Source organism: Macrotis lagotis, chromosome 1 (assembly GCF_037893015.1).
Source record: "Macrotis lagotis isolate mMagLag1 chromosome 1, bilby.v1.9.chrom.fasta, whole genome shotgun sequence".
Lineage (NCBI taxonomy): Eukaryota > Metazoa > Chordata > Mammalia > Peramelemorphia > Peramelidae > Macrotis > Macrotis lagotis.
Genome location: NC_133658.1, coordinates 887,930,700 through 887,947,507, shown reverse-complemented (window position 1 = coordinate 887,947,507; position 16,808 = coordinate 887,930,700). Strand labels below are relative to the sequence as shown.

The window sequence follows — 16,808 nt, the reverse complement described above, 5'->3', positions numbered from 1 at the left end:
GGGAGGGAGGAGAGGGATGGAGGCTGGAGGGGAATGGGGGGCTGGCGGGGAGGCTCCCGCGCGGCGCCCGGGCCGGGGTCGGCCAGCCCCCCGCCGCCCCGCCCCCCGCCGGCCGTGCCCGCCCCTCCCCCCGCGGCGGCTGCGCGCGCCCCCCCCGCCGTGCCCGCCGCCGCCATCTTTGTTGAGGGCAGCCGCAGGCCCGGGAGGGCAGAGGCGGCGGCCGCGGGAGATGCCCAAGTCCTGCGCGGCCCGGCAGTGCTGCAACCGCTACAGCAGCCGCAGGAAGCAGCTCACCTTCCACCGGTGAGGCGGGGGCGCGGGCGGGGGGCGCGGGCGGGGGAGGCCTCGGACCACTCCCACCCCGGGCCCTTCTCGGGAGCCGGGCCGGGCCGACCCGGCAGACGCGCGCGCGCGCACACGCCCGGAGCGACGCGGGAACACGGGGGCGTGCGGCCACACGCGCGCATGCGCCTGTTCGAGCTTGCGCGCGCACTCCCAGCCCCGCCCTCGGCCCCGCCCCGCTGCGTTCTGAGTGGAGGCGGGGCGGGGGCGGGGCCGAGCGGCGCCCGTCCGTCCGTCCGTCCGTCCGTCCGATTCCTCCCATTCCCTGCTTCTGTTCCCGCCCAGCCCCCAGGCTCCCGGGGCTCAGACATTCACATGCCTTCCATGGCCACGTTTTGTGGATTTTACCTCCAAGAAGTCTTTTTAAAAAATAACTTTAATCGTTTTTCTTACACCATTTCCTTCTACCTTTTCTTTCTTCTAGAAAAACCAACAGAATATTTTTTAAAAGAAGAGCAAGATTGATTGATAGACCAAAAAGAAAAATCTGCCGTTAGTACAATGTTGCAAATCTGTGAAGAAGGGACAAGGATGGAAGTGGTCTTGTTTTTTCCTTCATTTTTTTCTTATTTTATTGTTGCTGTTTTTAACAGCTCTGCTTTAGCTCCCTTTCTTCATTGTAATTCCATAATATTCAATTTTCTTTTATTTTTTAATATTTTTGCAAGGCAGTGGGGTGAAGTGACTTACTCAAGGCCACACAGCTAGGTCATCATGAAGTGTCTGAGGTCAGCTTTGAACTCAGGTCCTCCTGACTCCAGGGCCGGTGCTCTGTCCACTGCGCCACCTAGCCACCCCTACATAATATTCAGTTTTGATTGTTTCATGGGGGTAGTTCTTTCCATCTACATCGTCCACTTGTTTCGTATTATAGTGTTTCTTCCCTCTGCTTACATTCATCTGATTCTTTGGATATGTCTCATTTCTTACAATACAGTCATATTTCCTTACAGCCATACACCTCAGTGAATTTAGCCATTCCCCAGGTGATGGGTATTGACCTTGTTTTCAGGTTTTTGCTATCACAAAAAAAGCTGTTATATGTATTTTGGTCTGTGCATTGAATCTTTGGGCCAGAGGGCTGCTACCCATATTTTGATTTGTGTATCGAATCTCTGGGTGAAAGGGTTGGACATTTTAGTTTACTTTATTTGTATAATCCCAAATGACTTCCTATCAATTGGTTCTACCAGTCCCAGGCTCTACCAAGAATGTAGGGTTTGCATCTGTCCCCTTATCTCCACTCACAGAGCCACCATCTCTGTTCGGTGCCCTTCCTCTGGTCCTATGGCAGTGGTTTCCCAAACTGACCGTCTGACTATGGTCTCTTCCCTCTTTAATTCATTAATTTACTCAGGTTTCTGAGTGATGTTTCTAAAGCATAGGTTTGACCATGTTGCTCCAGATACAGGCAAAGATAGTTTTTCAACAATCATTTTTTTTTGCAAGGCAATGGGGTTAGGTGACTTGCCCAAGGCCACACAGCTAGGTAATTAAGTGTCTGAGGTCGAATTTGAACTCAGGTCCTCCTGACTCCAGGGCCGGTGCTCCATCCACTTCACCACCTAGATGCCCCAACAGTCATTTTTTGGTAAGGTTTTAAGTTCCACATTTTTTCCCCCTTCCTTCCCTCCCTTCTGCCCTGGACAGTGAGTAATCTAGTATAGATTATACATATTACTCAGGTTGTGAAACAAGGATCAGAACAGAGAGGGGGGAAAAAAAACATAAGAAAAATTTTAAGAATTGAAAATAGTCACCTTTGATCTGCAATCAAGCCCCATAGTTTCTTCTCTGGATGTGGATGGTATTTTCCATCACAAGTCTTTTAGCATTGTCTTTGATCATTGTACTGCTGAGAAGAGCAAGTCCATCACAGTTGGTCATCTCACAGTGTTGCTATACTGTCTTCTGCTCCCTTTACTCAGCATTGGTTTCTAAAGTCTGGCCACCCATGATTTCTGATACAATGATAGTACTCCCCTACCTTCATGGACCACAATTTCAAATTGCCTTTCTTGTTTCCCTGGGATATTCCATCTCATGTCTTTTTGTCTTTTCACAGGTTGTTCCCCTCTTCCTTTTCCCCTCCATCTCCTTTTTTTTTTTTTAATTTTTTAAAATTTTATTTAAGGCAATTGGAGTTAAGTGACTTGCCCAAAGTCACACAGGCAATTATTAAGTGTCTGAGGTTGGATTTGAACTTAGGTCCTCTTTACTCCAAGGCACCACCTAGCTCTCCCTCTCCCCTCCATCTCCTAAAGTCCCCAGTCCCCTTCAGCCCAACCCCGGCCCCAGAACTGGAGGGTTCAGTCACTGTTTCTTCTCCTTGCACTTTGTGCTTCCTTTTGTAGGTATGTGTAACTACTTAGGTGTGTCCAGGTTGTTGTTTCCCACTCCAGAATGTGGCCTTCCTGAAGCAGGGGCTGTTTGGCTTTTGTCCTTAGAGCCTTGTGCCTGGCACATAAGAGAAGCTTAAGAATGATCTCTTGCCTCCTTGTGACTGGTACACTTGGATGTGTCCATCTTAGTACATCCATCCCTCCCTCCATAAGCGTCTGTCTTTCTCTGCATCTCTTCTCTCCTTTTGCCTGGACCTCTTGTTATACCTGAGTGTCTGTCCCTCTGTCTGTTTTATTCTGTTTTCTGTTCTCCGTCTGTCCTCGTGTTCTCCTGATGTGCCGCACCTGGCCAGGGCCAGTTCTAGTCTGGACCAACTCACTGCCCCCTTCCTTGCCTTACAATGGAGAGCTCTATCATAGAGAAGATTGATTGCCCTCCATCAGGAGTGCAGGGCTGGGGGGAATCAGAAGGTCTGGGTTTGTCACCTTGGATAAAACCCTTCATTTCCCTGGAAGAGTTTTTCCTCACTTGTAAAATAAGGGGATTGGACTAGATGATGACCCAGTCCTAAATCCTCTAAGTTTTTATTTGGAGCCATCGTTCTGGGCCCCAGGCCAGCTAAGTTTTACTAGGTCTGTGAAAGAAGTGATAACTGCCTACTAGGGTTTTGTAGGCTGGCTCAGGAGAAAAGAGGAGCATTACACATAATAATATTAAAATAATTAGAGAAGGGGCGGCTAGGTGGTGCAGTGGATAGAGCATTGGCCCTGGAGTCAGGAGTACCTGGGTTCAAATCTGGTCTCAGACACTTAATAATTACCTAGCTGTGTGGCCTTGGACAAGCCACTTAACACCATTGCCTTGCAAAAACCTAATAATAATAATAATAATAATAATAATAATAATAATAATTAGAGAATAAAAACATCATAGGAATATAAGCATGGAGCAGGTCATGTGGTTTCAGGCTCTGTAAATACTATTCATCTAGTAACCTACTACTACATACATCACACTTTTCAGAATAACACTGATGGATTAGAATCCTTGTGGCATTTAGACAAAATTAAATATTTTCTCTAAAAGATATTCCAAAATGTATTGAGTGAGACTAAAAAAAGGACCCTATTGCTATCAAAGAATCAGAAAAAGAAAAAAAATCAGTTTCATTATTTCAGGATCATTGATCAAAGATCCCATGTTGAATAAATGCTGAACCCTCTACCTTACACATCCCATACTCTAGTACAAAATTCTTCTGCTGTAGTTATTATAGGAAGAAAATAAAGGGGAAAAATGGGTGCTTAGACCAGATATTTTTTTAAAAATTTATTTAAAAATTTTATTTATTTTATTATTTTTATTATATTATTTATATTTATTTAAAATTTATTTTTTAAAAATTTTCAAGACCACATTCTCTCCCTCTCGTCTTATGTGCCAGAACCTTATTGAGAAAGCGAGAAAAATAAAACTGACAAACATGTAGTTGAGCAAAACAAATTCCTGTCAAAAATTATATGCACATGTTTTTATATGTATTTGTATATGTAAGAATATATGTATGTATAGATAACATACACACATATACATATGCCTTAGTGTGCCCTCTGGGCCCATCACTTGTCTCTGAGGAGGTGGGTAGCATGATTCATCATTAGACTCTGAAACTGTTGTTAGACCAGGAGTGCTTGACCTAGATCACAGAGAATCTGAGACCTTGGATGGGAGGAAAAAATGCACCATTATTTTAATTAACTTCCCACTGAAATTTAGTATTTTCTTAAACTATAAATTTAAAGGAAAATCAAGATATTCTGAGATGGCATTATTTTGGTTTCACCAGCCTAACAGAGGGATCAGTGACCCAAAAAGGGTTAAAGACCCTTGACTTAGACCATCAACTTTGGGTCTGAGGGAATTTTGGAGCTTATCTAGTCCAGCTGCTGGACTTTTTTTTTTTTTTTTTTGGCTGTACTTTTCAAAAGAAGCAAATGAGTCTCAAGAAGACAGAAATGGAAGGCCCAACATGAGGATCCCCCTGTTCCTTCATATTGCAAGCCCTGTGTTCTTTCCATTAGACTTGTTGCTTCTTGCAAAAAGGTGTGTGGTTTGAGTCTATCCCTCCATTTTTGTTTTTCTGAATGAACTACTGTTTGCACAGACCCTAAAGCAAGGTTTTTACTGGTCAAATGTAGAGGTGGGGGCATTCTAGGTGCCCAGGGAGTCCAGACAGCCAGCACCAGAAGGTTTGTTATGGGGAATGGTGAGAGAACAGTATAATGAAGCATTTTCCATATGGCACGCTGTGTGAGAATGTAATTTTCTCTTAAAAATTTATGAGAATTTAAATTAAGTTAAAATTTAATTTAGATTAAAATTTAATTTAAATTTGGGGGTGGCTGGGTGGCACAGTGGATAGAGTACCGGCCCTGGAGTCAGGAGGACCTGAGTTCAAATCCAGCCTCAGACACTTAATAATGACCTAGCTGTGTGACCTTGGGCAAGCCACTTAACCCCACTGCCTTGCAAAAACCTAAAAAAAAAATTAAATTTGAAATTATATGTATATCTTAAAAACCACTTCTACTGAGGTTAAAAACCCTCTCCTGGCCTCTTCTTGTACTTCCCTATTCATTCCCATTCCTTCGATAATGTAATATTTTTCTTGGGTGAAGGGACTTACCCAGGGTCACACAGTAAGAATCTGGGATTGGTGTTGAACTCAGGTCTTCCTGACTCCAGGTCCAGCCCCGCACTGGCCACACCATCTGGAGGCCCGCAGCCTTTTTATTTTGACTGTCCCAGTCCACAGTGGTCATTCTGAACCTCTCTCCTCAGACCTACTATGCCATCTCCTCCTCTTGGCTCTCCTCCCCTCACTTTATTATGAAAATAGAAGTTAAATACAAATATTATGGAAATAGAATTCCTTGTGAGCTAGCTTCCTCTTCCTCACTCCCCTCTTCAATTCCCCCCATTCTTTATTTCTCATTTTAAAAATTTTTTATGGGGGGAGGGAAGTAAGATGAGGGGAAAAATTATAAAACTCAAAATAAAAATCTTTAAGAGAAAAAACAAAACAAAAAAACAGAGTTCTGTAGCAATTATACCCTTGTTATAAAATTTTTTTTTTAAATTTCTAATTTCTCATTTTTTGGGCCTCCTTGCCCAAAGCCCCCCAGTTTGTTCTCCTGATCTCATATATTTGGCCCTGGGGAAGACTTACCTATACAGTCTTTGTTTTTTTTTCTCCTCACCTACTGTCTTTTCTGTTGCTTACAAATATAACCAGGGTTTTCTTATCCTTAAAAAAACCTTCATTTGACCTTGCTAACCACTTTAGCAATCTTTGAATATTTTTTTTTCCCCGCTTTCATAGCTAGGGGAAACCTCCCCACTCTGGTAACCTTTGCTTGGCCTCTTCCTCACTCCTCACTTGTATTTTGACTCCCAACCCATCCCTTGGTTGAAACAGGTGTCAGGTTACCAATGATCAGTTTTTAAGATAAATTTTTATTGGTATCTTTTGTTTAATAAATTTCCCTCTGCTCTGTGAGAGCTATCCTTTATCAGAAAGCATATATATTTAAATTTTTTAAAAAAAGATTTTATTTATTTTTGAGTTTTACAATTTTTCCCCTGATCTTACCCCCCCCCCCCCCCCGAAGGTAATTTGCCAGTCTTTACATTGTTTCCATGGTATACATTGATCCAGAATGAATGTGATGAGAGAGAAATCATATCCTTAAGCAAGAAACAAAGTATAAAAGATAGCAAGATCAGACAATAAGATATATCAGATTTTTTCTTTCTAAATTAAAGGGAATAGTCCTTGGTTCTTTTTTTTTTTTTAGGATTTTGCAAGGCAAATGGAGTTAAGCGGCTTGCCCAAGGCCACACAGCTAGGTAATTAGTAAGTGTCTGAGATTGGATTTGAACCCAGGTACTCCTGACTCCAGGGCCAGTGCTTTATCTTCTACACCACCTAGCCGCCCCTAATGCTTGGCTTTTGATCAAACTCCACAGTTCTTTCTCTGGATACAGATGGTATTCTACATAGCAGACAGCCCCAAATTGTCCCTGTATTTAAATTAAAAAAAAAAAAATAAAGGAAGAAGAGAAAAGAAACCAATCACGTCGATCAGTACAATGAAAATGTCTCATAATATATTCAGTTCTCCTTAACTTCCTCCAGGAGAAGTAGGGGGACAGATGATGTCTTGACCTCTCTGTAGCTTTGGACCCCATTGTCCCTCATCTATCTCTATGCAGTGATTCCCAGAAGGATCTTATCTGGTCCTCTCTTGAAATCTAGCCCATCATTAACACCATCAAGCATTGGAAAACATTTTATTTCTCCCCAAAACGTATTCCTCCTTCAAACTTCTCCATTTCTGTGGCTAGAAGCGCCTTCCTTCCAAGTCACTCAGATTCACCAGCTTGAAGCCATCCTCAACATCCAGTTTCCAACATTACTCATAGCTGTCCCCATTCCACCCCTCACACAGCCTACATCTTACTTGGAAATCTCTTTATCCTCTCTGGGATCCATCCTCCATCTAAATTAATATTCTCCAAACAGATTTGACCACATTAACTTCTCTGCTAAAAAAATCTGGTGGCTTCCTTCTAGGAGAACATAAACCATCTTCAGCCTGGTATCTAAGGCCCTCCAAGGTCTGGCTTATTTTTCCAGTTTTATTTCCTATTACTCCCTTTAATACAGATCTGTTCCAGTCTACCTGGACTGCTTTTGTTATTCAAGTCTCCCAAGTGGTTGTCCAGGTCTGGAATCCCCTCCCCCAAAACACCTTAATTCCTAAAAACCTAGCTCAGGTGCCTTCACCTGCTGGAGACCCTTCCCGACCTCTCTTGCTGCCTCCTTCTTCTTCCCCTCTCCTTCAGTTACTGGTATTTTCTCCCTCTTCTGTGCAAGTTGCATCCTTTGAGTAGATTGTAAACCCTTGAGGGGAGGTGAGAATTGCTTATTTTTTTTTTTTTTGCATCAAACCATGTGTTACTTGTTCATAATAGACTTCTTTTTTTTTTGCAAGGCAATGGGGTTAAGTGGCTGGCCCAAGGTCACACAGCTAGGTAATTATTAAGTGTCTGAGGCTGAATTTGAACTCCAGTCCTCCTGACACCAGGGCCGGTGTTCTATCCACTGCACCACCTAGCCGCCCCCTAGACTTTTTTTCAATTCACAAAAAGGGTAAAAATCCCACATATGCAAACATTTGCAACTCTGTGGTGGCAAAGAATTGGAAATTCAGAGAATGCTCATCCATTGAGGAATGGCTGAACAAATAATTGTGATATATATGTGGGATGGGATTTCAGAAAAGCCTAGAAGGGTTTGGATGAGCCTATGCTGAGTGACATGAGCAGAACCAGGAGAACATTGTACACCCTAACAGTAACATGGGGGCAATGATCAACCTTGATGGCTTTGCTCACTCCATCAGGGCAATGATCAAGGACAATTTTAGGGGATCTGTGATGGAGAATACCAGTAGGGTTTTTTAGGGTTTTGTTTTTTTTTTGCAAGGCAAATGGGATTAAGTGGCTTGCCCAAGGCCACACAGCTAGGTAATTATTAAGTGTCTGAGGTTGTATTTGAACTCAGGTACTCCTGACTCCAGGGCTGATGCTCTATCTACTGTGCCACCTAGCCTCCCCTAAGATTTAAAATAAATTTTTTTTTCAAATATTTCTTCAGAAAGGTTGGATCAGTTTACAATTCTACTATCAGTGTATTAGTGTCCCAGTTTTCCTTCACCCCCTCCAACATTGACCACCTTCCTTTTTTGTCATATTGGCCAATCTGATAGGTGTGAGGTGATTCCTCAGAGTTGGTTTAATTTGTGTTTCTCTAATCAATAAGAATTTGGAGAATTTTTTTTTCATATAACTATAAATATCATTTTTTTATCTGAAAACTGCCTATTCATTTCCTTTTACAATTTATCAATGGGGAATGATGTGTGTTCTTATCAGTTTGAGTCCTTTATCAGTAACACTAGTTGTAAAAATTGTTTCCCACATGAAAGACTCTTTTTTAAGTTGTGTTTTTTTTTGCAAGACAATGGAGTTAAGTGGCTTGCCCAAGGCCACATAGCTAGGTAATTATTGAGTGTCTGAGGCTAGATTTGAATTCAGGTCCTCCTGATTCCAGGGCAGGTGTTCTATCCACTGCACCACCTAACTGCCCCTCCCACATGATAGACTCTTAATATGTTTGTTGATGAAATGAATTTATTATTTGGAAAAAATATCCCCTTACATCTGTTTTGCTTTGAATTATCATTACTGTGGGATTCAGCTGGGGTCACACTGGTTTGGTAGAACCGTTACCTAATTTTATGTTGAATTTGGTGAACCCAACATTTGAATCCCACCACCGATTATCATCCTCTTTAAGATCAGGAGTTGGATTGAAATGATGCTCCAAGGACCTCTCCAGCTCTAAATTGTTGAGCCTGTGACCCCAGGGAAGCTCCCAGTTCCCACCCCCCACCAGTCCCACAGTTCAAGAATTTTTTTTCAATAATTCATGTGTTCATGGCAAAATTAGTTTGAAAGTGTCATGGACTGCTGGAGAAACAGCCATGTGCCTTTCTGGGCTTTTTGGAGACTTTCACAGCACATCTTGAGTGTGGGGTTCTTAGACTGTACCCCTTCTTTAGGATGACTCCAAAAAATCAGATGTGGCTTAAGCTTTCCAAGGGACCCAGGGAAGGCTCCACAGGCCCCTGCCAGGCCGCTCCTTCTGAACGTCCTCTTCTGCCGCCCAGGTTCCCATTCAGCCGCCCCGAGCTGCTGAAGGAATGGGTGCTCAACATCGGCCGGGGCAACTTCAAGCCCAAGCAGCACACGGTCATCTGCTCAGAGCACTTCCAGCCGGACTGTTTCAGCGCCTTTGGCAACCGCAAGAACCTCAAGCAGAACGCGGTGCCCACGCTATTTGCTTTCCAGGAGACGGCACAGGTAGTGGTGGTGCCACCCCAGAGTGGCCTGTGGGTTTGAGAGGCAGACCCAAGCCCAGAGCGGTCATCTGACCCTCCGGCCAGAGCCAGCCGAGCTTTGAAGGGAATGGAGAACTTTGCTTGATAAGAACCTGTAATTAGAGAATGATGGAGGCCCAGCTCCTCCCTGGCCTCAGCCCCTTGTCCTCTGACCTTTCCCTCTAGCCTCGGGCCTCTTTCACTAAGAGTGACCCAGGACTGGAACTGGACGTCCCCACTCTGGTCTCAGAAAGGCCAAGGTGTCCTGTGAATAGACAAAGGTACCTAGTGATCCCAAGACCTTCTACTATTCCTGCTATGGTGGTGGGCCCCCACCCCCACAACCCAGATAACCCAGAAAAACAACCCAGATGACTTAAACAGGAGTCATCAGCCCTGAGGATGGGATGGCTTTGAAGGGGAAGAGATTGAAACCCTTTACAGAATGGAGACAAGATGGGGTGGTGCAGTGGGGAGAAGGCTGGCCTGGGTCAGAAAGGCCCAGGTCAAGTCTGGCCTCCAACACCCTGGCCAAGTCACTTCCCCTCTGTCTGTCTTAGTTTCTTCATCTCTAAAGTGGGAATATAATAATCATGCTTACCTCCCAGAATTGTAAGGATCAAATGAAATAACATTAGTAAAGCGCTTTGCTCCCTTAAAGTGTTCTACAAATTGTAGTGACTATTAACCATGAGCATAATACAGCTTCATTCATTTGCCCTCCTTGAGCATTTGGGGTGAGGGTGAGTGAGGAAGATCACCCTCACAGGGGAAAAAGGCTGTGAAATATTTTTAAAGAAAGGCAATTTTTATCACTTGCTGGAGTATGTGTATATAGCGATATCTCTATATAGATATAGATACACTCACATATAGTAATACTGCTGATGGGAAAAACAGCATCAAGTTATAAGTCAGATTTTAGAGTCTTTTTTCAATGAGGACATAAGAATTTTGTGCTATTAGACCCTGCTTGAACTGGTCCTTAACCATTATAAAACTTAAAATTGTCTGCAGACATGAACTGACATTATTAAATGTGAGCTTCTATCTCAAGGAGGCTGATTCGTTTTCTACTAAAGTCACCCATCTTCTATGGAGGGTGTAAAAGCTGACTCCAGCCCAGCATCATGAGTGGAGTTCAGATTGCTAAGATTTTTACGGTATTTTCCAACATACCACGCATTAGATTTCTAGAATTTGTTACCCCCAATAGCTTTCTCTTTCCAAAACACAGACCGCCTCAAGACGTTTTTCCATAAATTCATGGATGAATCATTGGAATTGTATTTGTATTTTTAGAATTTCATTCCTGAGTATTTCTCATCTCTTTTGACTGACTTATTATCCAGGCCCATTTTAGTCTTCCTTTGGTTGAAATCTGCACTCGTCACATCTAGTCTGTCAGATTCTACCTGGCTTCCTGGTTCATAGCTATATGCTAGAATGCTCAGGAGGCATTTCTTCCAACTCTTTCATTGTACAGATGAGGAGACTGAGGCCCACGGAGATGACTTTCCCAAAGTCACACAAATGTGAGAGTAGAGCAGGGGTCAGAGTACAGGTCCTTGGATTCTAAATTCAACACCATGCCCCCCTTGCATTTCCTCTTCATCACATTCAGATTCTGGAATGGTCATGTACCTCCCTGCCCTACAACCTCCCATTCATTCCTATGTTGGTGACAATTGCCCTGTGTTGGTGTGAATGAGATACAAAATCATAGTTCCTATTATTGCTCATCCTTTAACAAATAAAATTATTAAGACAAACCAAATAAATGTTAGTTGCTCTGCTGTTTCAGGGAAATTGATGAAGCATCTGAATACTCATATTTTTGAGGATGGTGTTATTTAATATAGCTGCAGCCGTCTTCCACCAAATGCGATGTGGCTGTTCGGCAGAATGCTATTTGAGGCCAGATTACTGGGTTAGTTCAGGACCATTACCCTGGATAGAGAAGCTTTCTCTGGGATCGGGGGAGACCATGTCTTTACAGCCTTGCAGTTTTGCAGTGTGTTGTGCCCAAAATGAAAGGCAGGCCCTGATAAAACCAGTCTTTTTTCATGTGTTTTTCTATCCCCTGCAGCTGGTTAGGGAGAACACGGATCCTGTTGGAGAGAGGAGTGATGCACAAACACACCCAGGGAAGGTAATTCTCACTGTGTGAAGTGGGGATTGCTATGCTATGGCTTAATCACCTTAGAAAACCCGAGCCTCCTTGTCCATGCTCCCACTAGATCACTAGACGCTCCCATCTCCGTACTTTTGCTCTTGGCAAATCTGCCCATGCCTTATACCAGAACAACCTTTCCTCCTCCTCCTCCTCCTCCTCCTCCCCCTCCCCCTCCCCACCTCTTAGATTTCCTGGGATCTGCTCACCTGCAGGAGACTTTTTCTTCTGAGGTGACCTTCCGTTGTCTTGTGTGTTTACTTATTTACATGTTGTGTCCTGAAGCTCGACAATGCACTTTTGAGGACAACGATTAATTTCCTCCTTCTTGGTGCCCCCCTGACCCTGCTTGGCACTGAATAATATGGACTTAGTAGGATAGGATAGGCAGCGCATCTGCAGCCTTGAAAATTTTCCTAGGGAATTACTTTTATGAAGCAAAAACCTTCAAATGACTATTTAAAGAAGTCACAAATGAGAGCAGAAGACCGAGGTTTTTCATCTTTTTTTTTATTCATTCATTCATTCATTCATTTATTTATTTTTAGGTTTTTGCAAGGCAAATAGGGTTAAGTGGCTTGCCCAAGGCCACACAGCTAGGTAACTATTAAGTGTCTAAGACAGGATTTGAACCCAGGTCCTCCTGACTCCAGGGCTGGTACTTTATCCACTAAGCCACCTAGCTGCCCCCATCTTTTCCTTTTAAAAAAAATTTTGATTTTTTCTTTTTTTTCTGTCAGTTTCTACTGACATCCCCTTCCCTTTCACAAGGATAGATCTGATTCTTGTAACCAGCATTCTGGATCTGATTCCACCACCTCTGCCAGCAGGAGCTGCATTTGTTTTACCATAAGCCTTCTGAAGTCAAGATTATGTATTTTAATTTCTCAAGTATCTTTTTTTTTATTTTGGCAAAGCAATAGGGTTAAGTGACTTGCCCAAGGTTATTTATATAGGTAATTATTAAGTGTCTGAGGCCAAATTTGAACTTAGTTCCTCCTGGCACCAGGGCTGGTGCTCTATCCACTGTGCCATCTAGCTTTCCCTCAACCATCCTTAACTGGTTACAAATTTTAGTTCTAATTTGTGCATTTTTATCTTTTTTTTTATAGAAAGAGTTGGTTGTTCAAGCCATGATATAAAAATGTGGTGGGCTACCTGATTTATTTTCGTAATTCCCCTTCTCCTAAGAAAAGACAAGTATGAAGGGGTTCCTGGGATTGTATGGAGGTATAAGGAGCTACTTAATGGGGGGATCCAGGAAGACTTCAATTCTAATTCTCCATTGTGGATTTTTAGGACTTCTCAGATGCACAGGCTGAGGAATATTCCCCAGGAAGAAAGATGGAAATTCCACTTGACAAGCACCAGTTATCCTCAGATGCTGAGGCTTCTGAAAAAGAGGTAGGTAGGGTACTGGGTTGTGGTCCTCTGATTGAAAATAGAAGGGAAATAGTTGTTCATTCTCTGGCTTTTTTTTTTTAGGTTTTTTTTTTTTTTTTAGATTTTTCAAGGCAATGGGGTTAAGTGGCTTGCCCAAGGCCACACAGCTAGGTAATTCTTAAGTGACTGAGGCCAGATTTTAACTCAGGTACTCCTGACTCCAGGGCCGGTGCTATCCACTGCACCACCTAACTGCCCCTTCATTCTCTATATCTTTAAAATGATGTTAATAGAAGAAATATTTTTGGCCAACATGGAAGCTGAAAAGAACAGGGCCCATGTCTCCCCAAAATGCCCTCTCTGGGAAGGCCAAGATTTCAATGGGTTTACCCATGACTATAATTTTATTTATTATTTTCAGCATAAACAGAGAATATAGTTGATTTCTAGGCATGCTTAGCTGAGTTTGTGAGGATGAGGATGCCAAACACCAGCTAGGGAATGACACAAGGAAGGCCTGCTCCCTGACACCAGGAAAAGGCAGATTTGCACCAGTGAAGCAGGGATGGGAAATCCCCCCTTATCCTCTTCTCCCCTTGTTCCTAGGTCTCCTACAGGACCGAAGAAGCATCATCTTGCCTCCTGCCCACTGACCCTCCTGGACAGAGGGGTGCACTTCCCCTCCCGGCATCGGATCACAGCTATGCCCTCCTGGACTTAGATGCTTTAAAAAAAAAACTGATGCTCACTCTGAAGGAAAATGAACGGCTCCGCAGGAGGTTGAAGACACAGAGGGTGGCAATGAGAAGGATGTCCAGTCGCCTTCAGGCTCTCCGAGAGAAGAGGCGACAGAGGGCCCTCCAGAGGGAAGAGGAACCACCTGTAGCCTGAGCCGGCAGAGCTCCCTTGTCGGGAGGACAGTTGGTGACCTGTTGCTTTTGCTTGGGCCTCCTGGGCCCCTCCACTGCCAATGTGCTGCTTTCAGCACTTTGGAAAGAAAGACCCACACACAGGAGCGTGGGACCAAAGAGAGGAGGGGGAAAAACTCACTGTCACTTTGGATGAGTGAGGGAAGTCACCTCACAATTCAGAATGATTCCACTCCAGCCCATTTTCTTGCTACTCTGCCACTTTCCCCGGAAGGAGGCAGATATTCCCTTAGGATTAATGAGTTTACAAGGAGCCAACAGTGGAACCTAGGTTGCAGGAAGGATACTTTAATTCAAGGGGATTAGATGGACAAGATGGTGAGAGAAAACCAGGTAGATACCTTGGGGAGCCAGGAAGGATCCAGGGACAACTGTTTGCCAAGGCAGTGCCTGAAGCTGCTCTGGTGACCCAGGGCCCCAGACCCCTGCACAGTTGCTCCTGCCCAAGCAGGTCCTTGGAGCCTCGTGTAAGTGTTGGGGGCCAGAGCTCCCCACCCCCCAAAAGCCTTGTAGGTTTCATCCTTTGCTAAATGAGGCTCACTAGGTTGAGTTTCTCTCCTTGCTTGAGCCAGGCTATTGTGGACATGGAAACAGTTTCACCTGATACCTGGTAAAGCCGTGCACAGGGCATTCCTTTGAGAAAAACACTGTTTAAAAAAAAAATCCCAGCACAGTTGATCCCCCCCCCCCATCCAGGTCCTTAGACCACGTGATTCACCATTCTTGTTTCTGCCCCTGCCCACTCTGTACCAACACCAGTGCCCTCTGTGTAAGGTGGCCTTGGGTGAGGCAGGAGTGTGTTTATTAAATATGGGAGATGCCATGGTTCAGCTAGGGAGGAAATAAACCCAGAAGGAGCCTTTAGTGAAACCACTGCCCTTTTCTGTGATTGTGGTTTTGAAAAATGAGTCCCAGCTCCAGCTTTCAGAAAGGGTTTATTATTGACAATACAGTGTCTTCTATACAACCAGCTTCAAACAAAATGAAGAAAATTGGTACCCAAAAGAATCATCTGCAGCAAAGGGGCCAATGGGTCACTTTAGGTCAAAGAGTCATTCAGCAAAGTTTATTGCACAATTTGTATTCTTAGCTCAGGTCTGGGAAATATTGTAAAAATGGGCATGAATGTCACAGAAAAGACAACCAGAACTGTTTTTTTTTAAAATGGGGGGGAGGGATCATGATTGATTAGTCTGATCCCAAAGCCCAGGCACAGAGGGCTTGATTCGAATAGCTGTGGCGGGACAGAAGGTCGAGCCCCTGCAAATCAAGCTCCTGCTCACGTGATTGCATATTTAGGAAAGGACCCCACAACTCTCAAGGAGTACAGGAACAAGGCCAATGCCGTGACTACACAGGCTTGTTAGGCTGATTACTACAGGTAACTTGGAAGACTATTCAAGTGAATCCTGGTTCCTAACATCTGCTTCCACTTTCTAGAGTAGAACCACACCACCCGGAGTGAAGGAGTCATCCCCACTGTCCCTGGGCCATCTGAGCCAGGAGGAGGTTTCCCCAACAGTTCCCTCAGAGGGAGATTCCCCCTGGGCCCCCTCCTGGAGGGAGCCCTTCCCCTGCTCTCTCCCACAGGAAGCCTTTAAGAGCATTTTGACATGTTCACTCCATTTGGCACCACTAGAGCTCTGGCCAGTTTTCTTCCCAATCAAGCTAATGTTTCTCCCTTACCTCCCCATGGTCTTCTCCTTGTCCAGTAAGTGGGCAGTGATTCCAATTCTCAGCCATTTGGGTGAAAACCTGGGAAAGCTTCATGGTTTTCCATGCATTGCTTTGGGGAGATAGGTAACACTAGTGACAATGGGGGAAAGCCAAGTCCTGGGTCTAGGGGTCACAGGTTTAGTGGTAGCTATCTAGACAAATGCAGTGGGAGAGGCAGAGATGTCTTCCAGATACATTGGTTGTTTTCAGGTAACAGGTTTTCAGTGAATTCAGAAGTTTCCAAATCCCCTTTTCATTAATCACCCAAGTCATGGAGATTTTTGGGAGGAGCTCGTACGGATGCTCACTCACTTGATCACCAGGACCATATGGCCTGTGTTCTCCACTGGTTTGCAGGAAGCCCCCAGAAGTAATGTCCCATATACACCTCATTAAAGAACCTGAAAATTTGGGTTTGGTGGGCCGCTGTCAGCTGCGATGCTGGAGGACTTAAAGAGGATGCAGGGCTCATGCCCTGGGGGTAGGGTAGGGTCCTCTTCCCAGGAGGACCCCGTTCTGTGTTCACAGGCTCCTCAAGGAAACAGCCGTCTGTCAGCTTTGTGGTTCTCATCAAGGGCAGTATTGACTTAGTACTATAGTACCCATGAAAGCTGGGGTGTTCATGTGTCCCTTCACATAATTGTTAATGACCTTCTACAGGAATAATACAAAATAAAAACATCTGTAGGTTTCTGTTTCATGTGTTTCCAAACTTTCAGACTCCCAGGAAAAGAGGTTTTGCAGCTTCTTTTTGACTCGGGTACTGACCCCTTTTATCTCCCATGAGATTTATCCATCTGTATCGATCCTGTGAGCTGTAGAAGGAAAGAGAGGCTCAAGGTTGAGAAGGAATTGTTTATATTACATACAGAGTAGTAGCATAATAGGCCTCTCCTATGGGCAGGGGGCCATTTG

The 16,808-nt window shown here is 44.2% G+C and overlaps 2 protein-coding genes across 3 annotated transcripts in view; one reads left to right on the top strand and one right to left on the bottom strand.

Annotated features, from left to right (window-relative positions):
* Window positions 1-207: 207 nt before the first annotated feature.
* THAP3 (THAP domain containing 3) lies at window positions 208-16,575 on the top strand. Of its 2 annotated transcripts, XM_074218577.1 has the most exons (5): window positions 208-303; window positions 9,483-9,675; window positions 11,782-11,844; window positions 13,165-13,269; window positions 13,855-16,575. In XM_074218577.1, the coding sequence occupies exons 1-5, from the start codon at window positions 230-232 to the stop codon at window positions 14,137-14,139; spliced, it is 720 nt and encodes a 239-aa protein (XP_074074678.1). In that variant the 5' UTR covers window positions 208-229; the 3' UTR covers window positions 14,140-16,575. The 2 variants fall into 2 exon arrangements, with proteins under 2 accessions (XP_074074678.1, XP_074074677.1); XM_074218576.1 differs by lacking the exon at window positions 208-303 and having other exon boundaries at window positions 8,913-9,675.
* DNAJC11 (DnaJ heat shock protein family (Hsp40) member C11) overlaps window positions 14,945-16,808 on the bottom strand; it is a 75,920-nt gene continuing 74,056 nt past the window's right edge. Inside the window, exon 16 of the mRNA XM_074218575.1 lies at window positions 14,945-16,708. Coding sequence (XP_074074676.1) covers window positions 16,683-16,708 — 26 coding nt within the window. The 3' untranslated portion in view covers window positions 14,945-16,682. The remainder of the gene's footprint in view (window positions 16,709-16,808) is intronic.

Bases quoted from the DNA above. Each gene is read 5' to 3' on its own strand.
- THAP3 (XM_074218576.1), top strand. From the start codon at position 9,376: ATGACTCCAAAAAATCAGATGTGGCTTAAGCTTTCCAAGGGACCCAGG. The intron at 11,845-13,164 runs GTAATTCTCACT...GTGGATTTTTAG, and splicing joins CACAAACACACCCAGGGAAG to GACTTCTCAGATGCACAGGC. The intron at 13,270-13,854 runs GTAGGTAGGGTA...CCTTGTTCCTAG, and splicing joins CTGAGGCTTCTGAAAAAGAG to GTCTCCTACAGGACCGAAGA.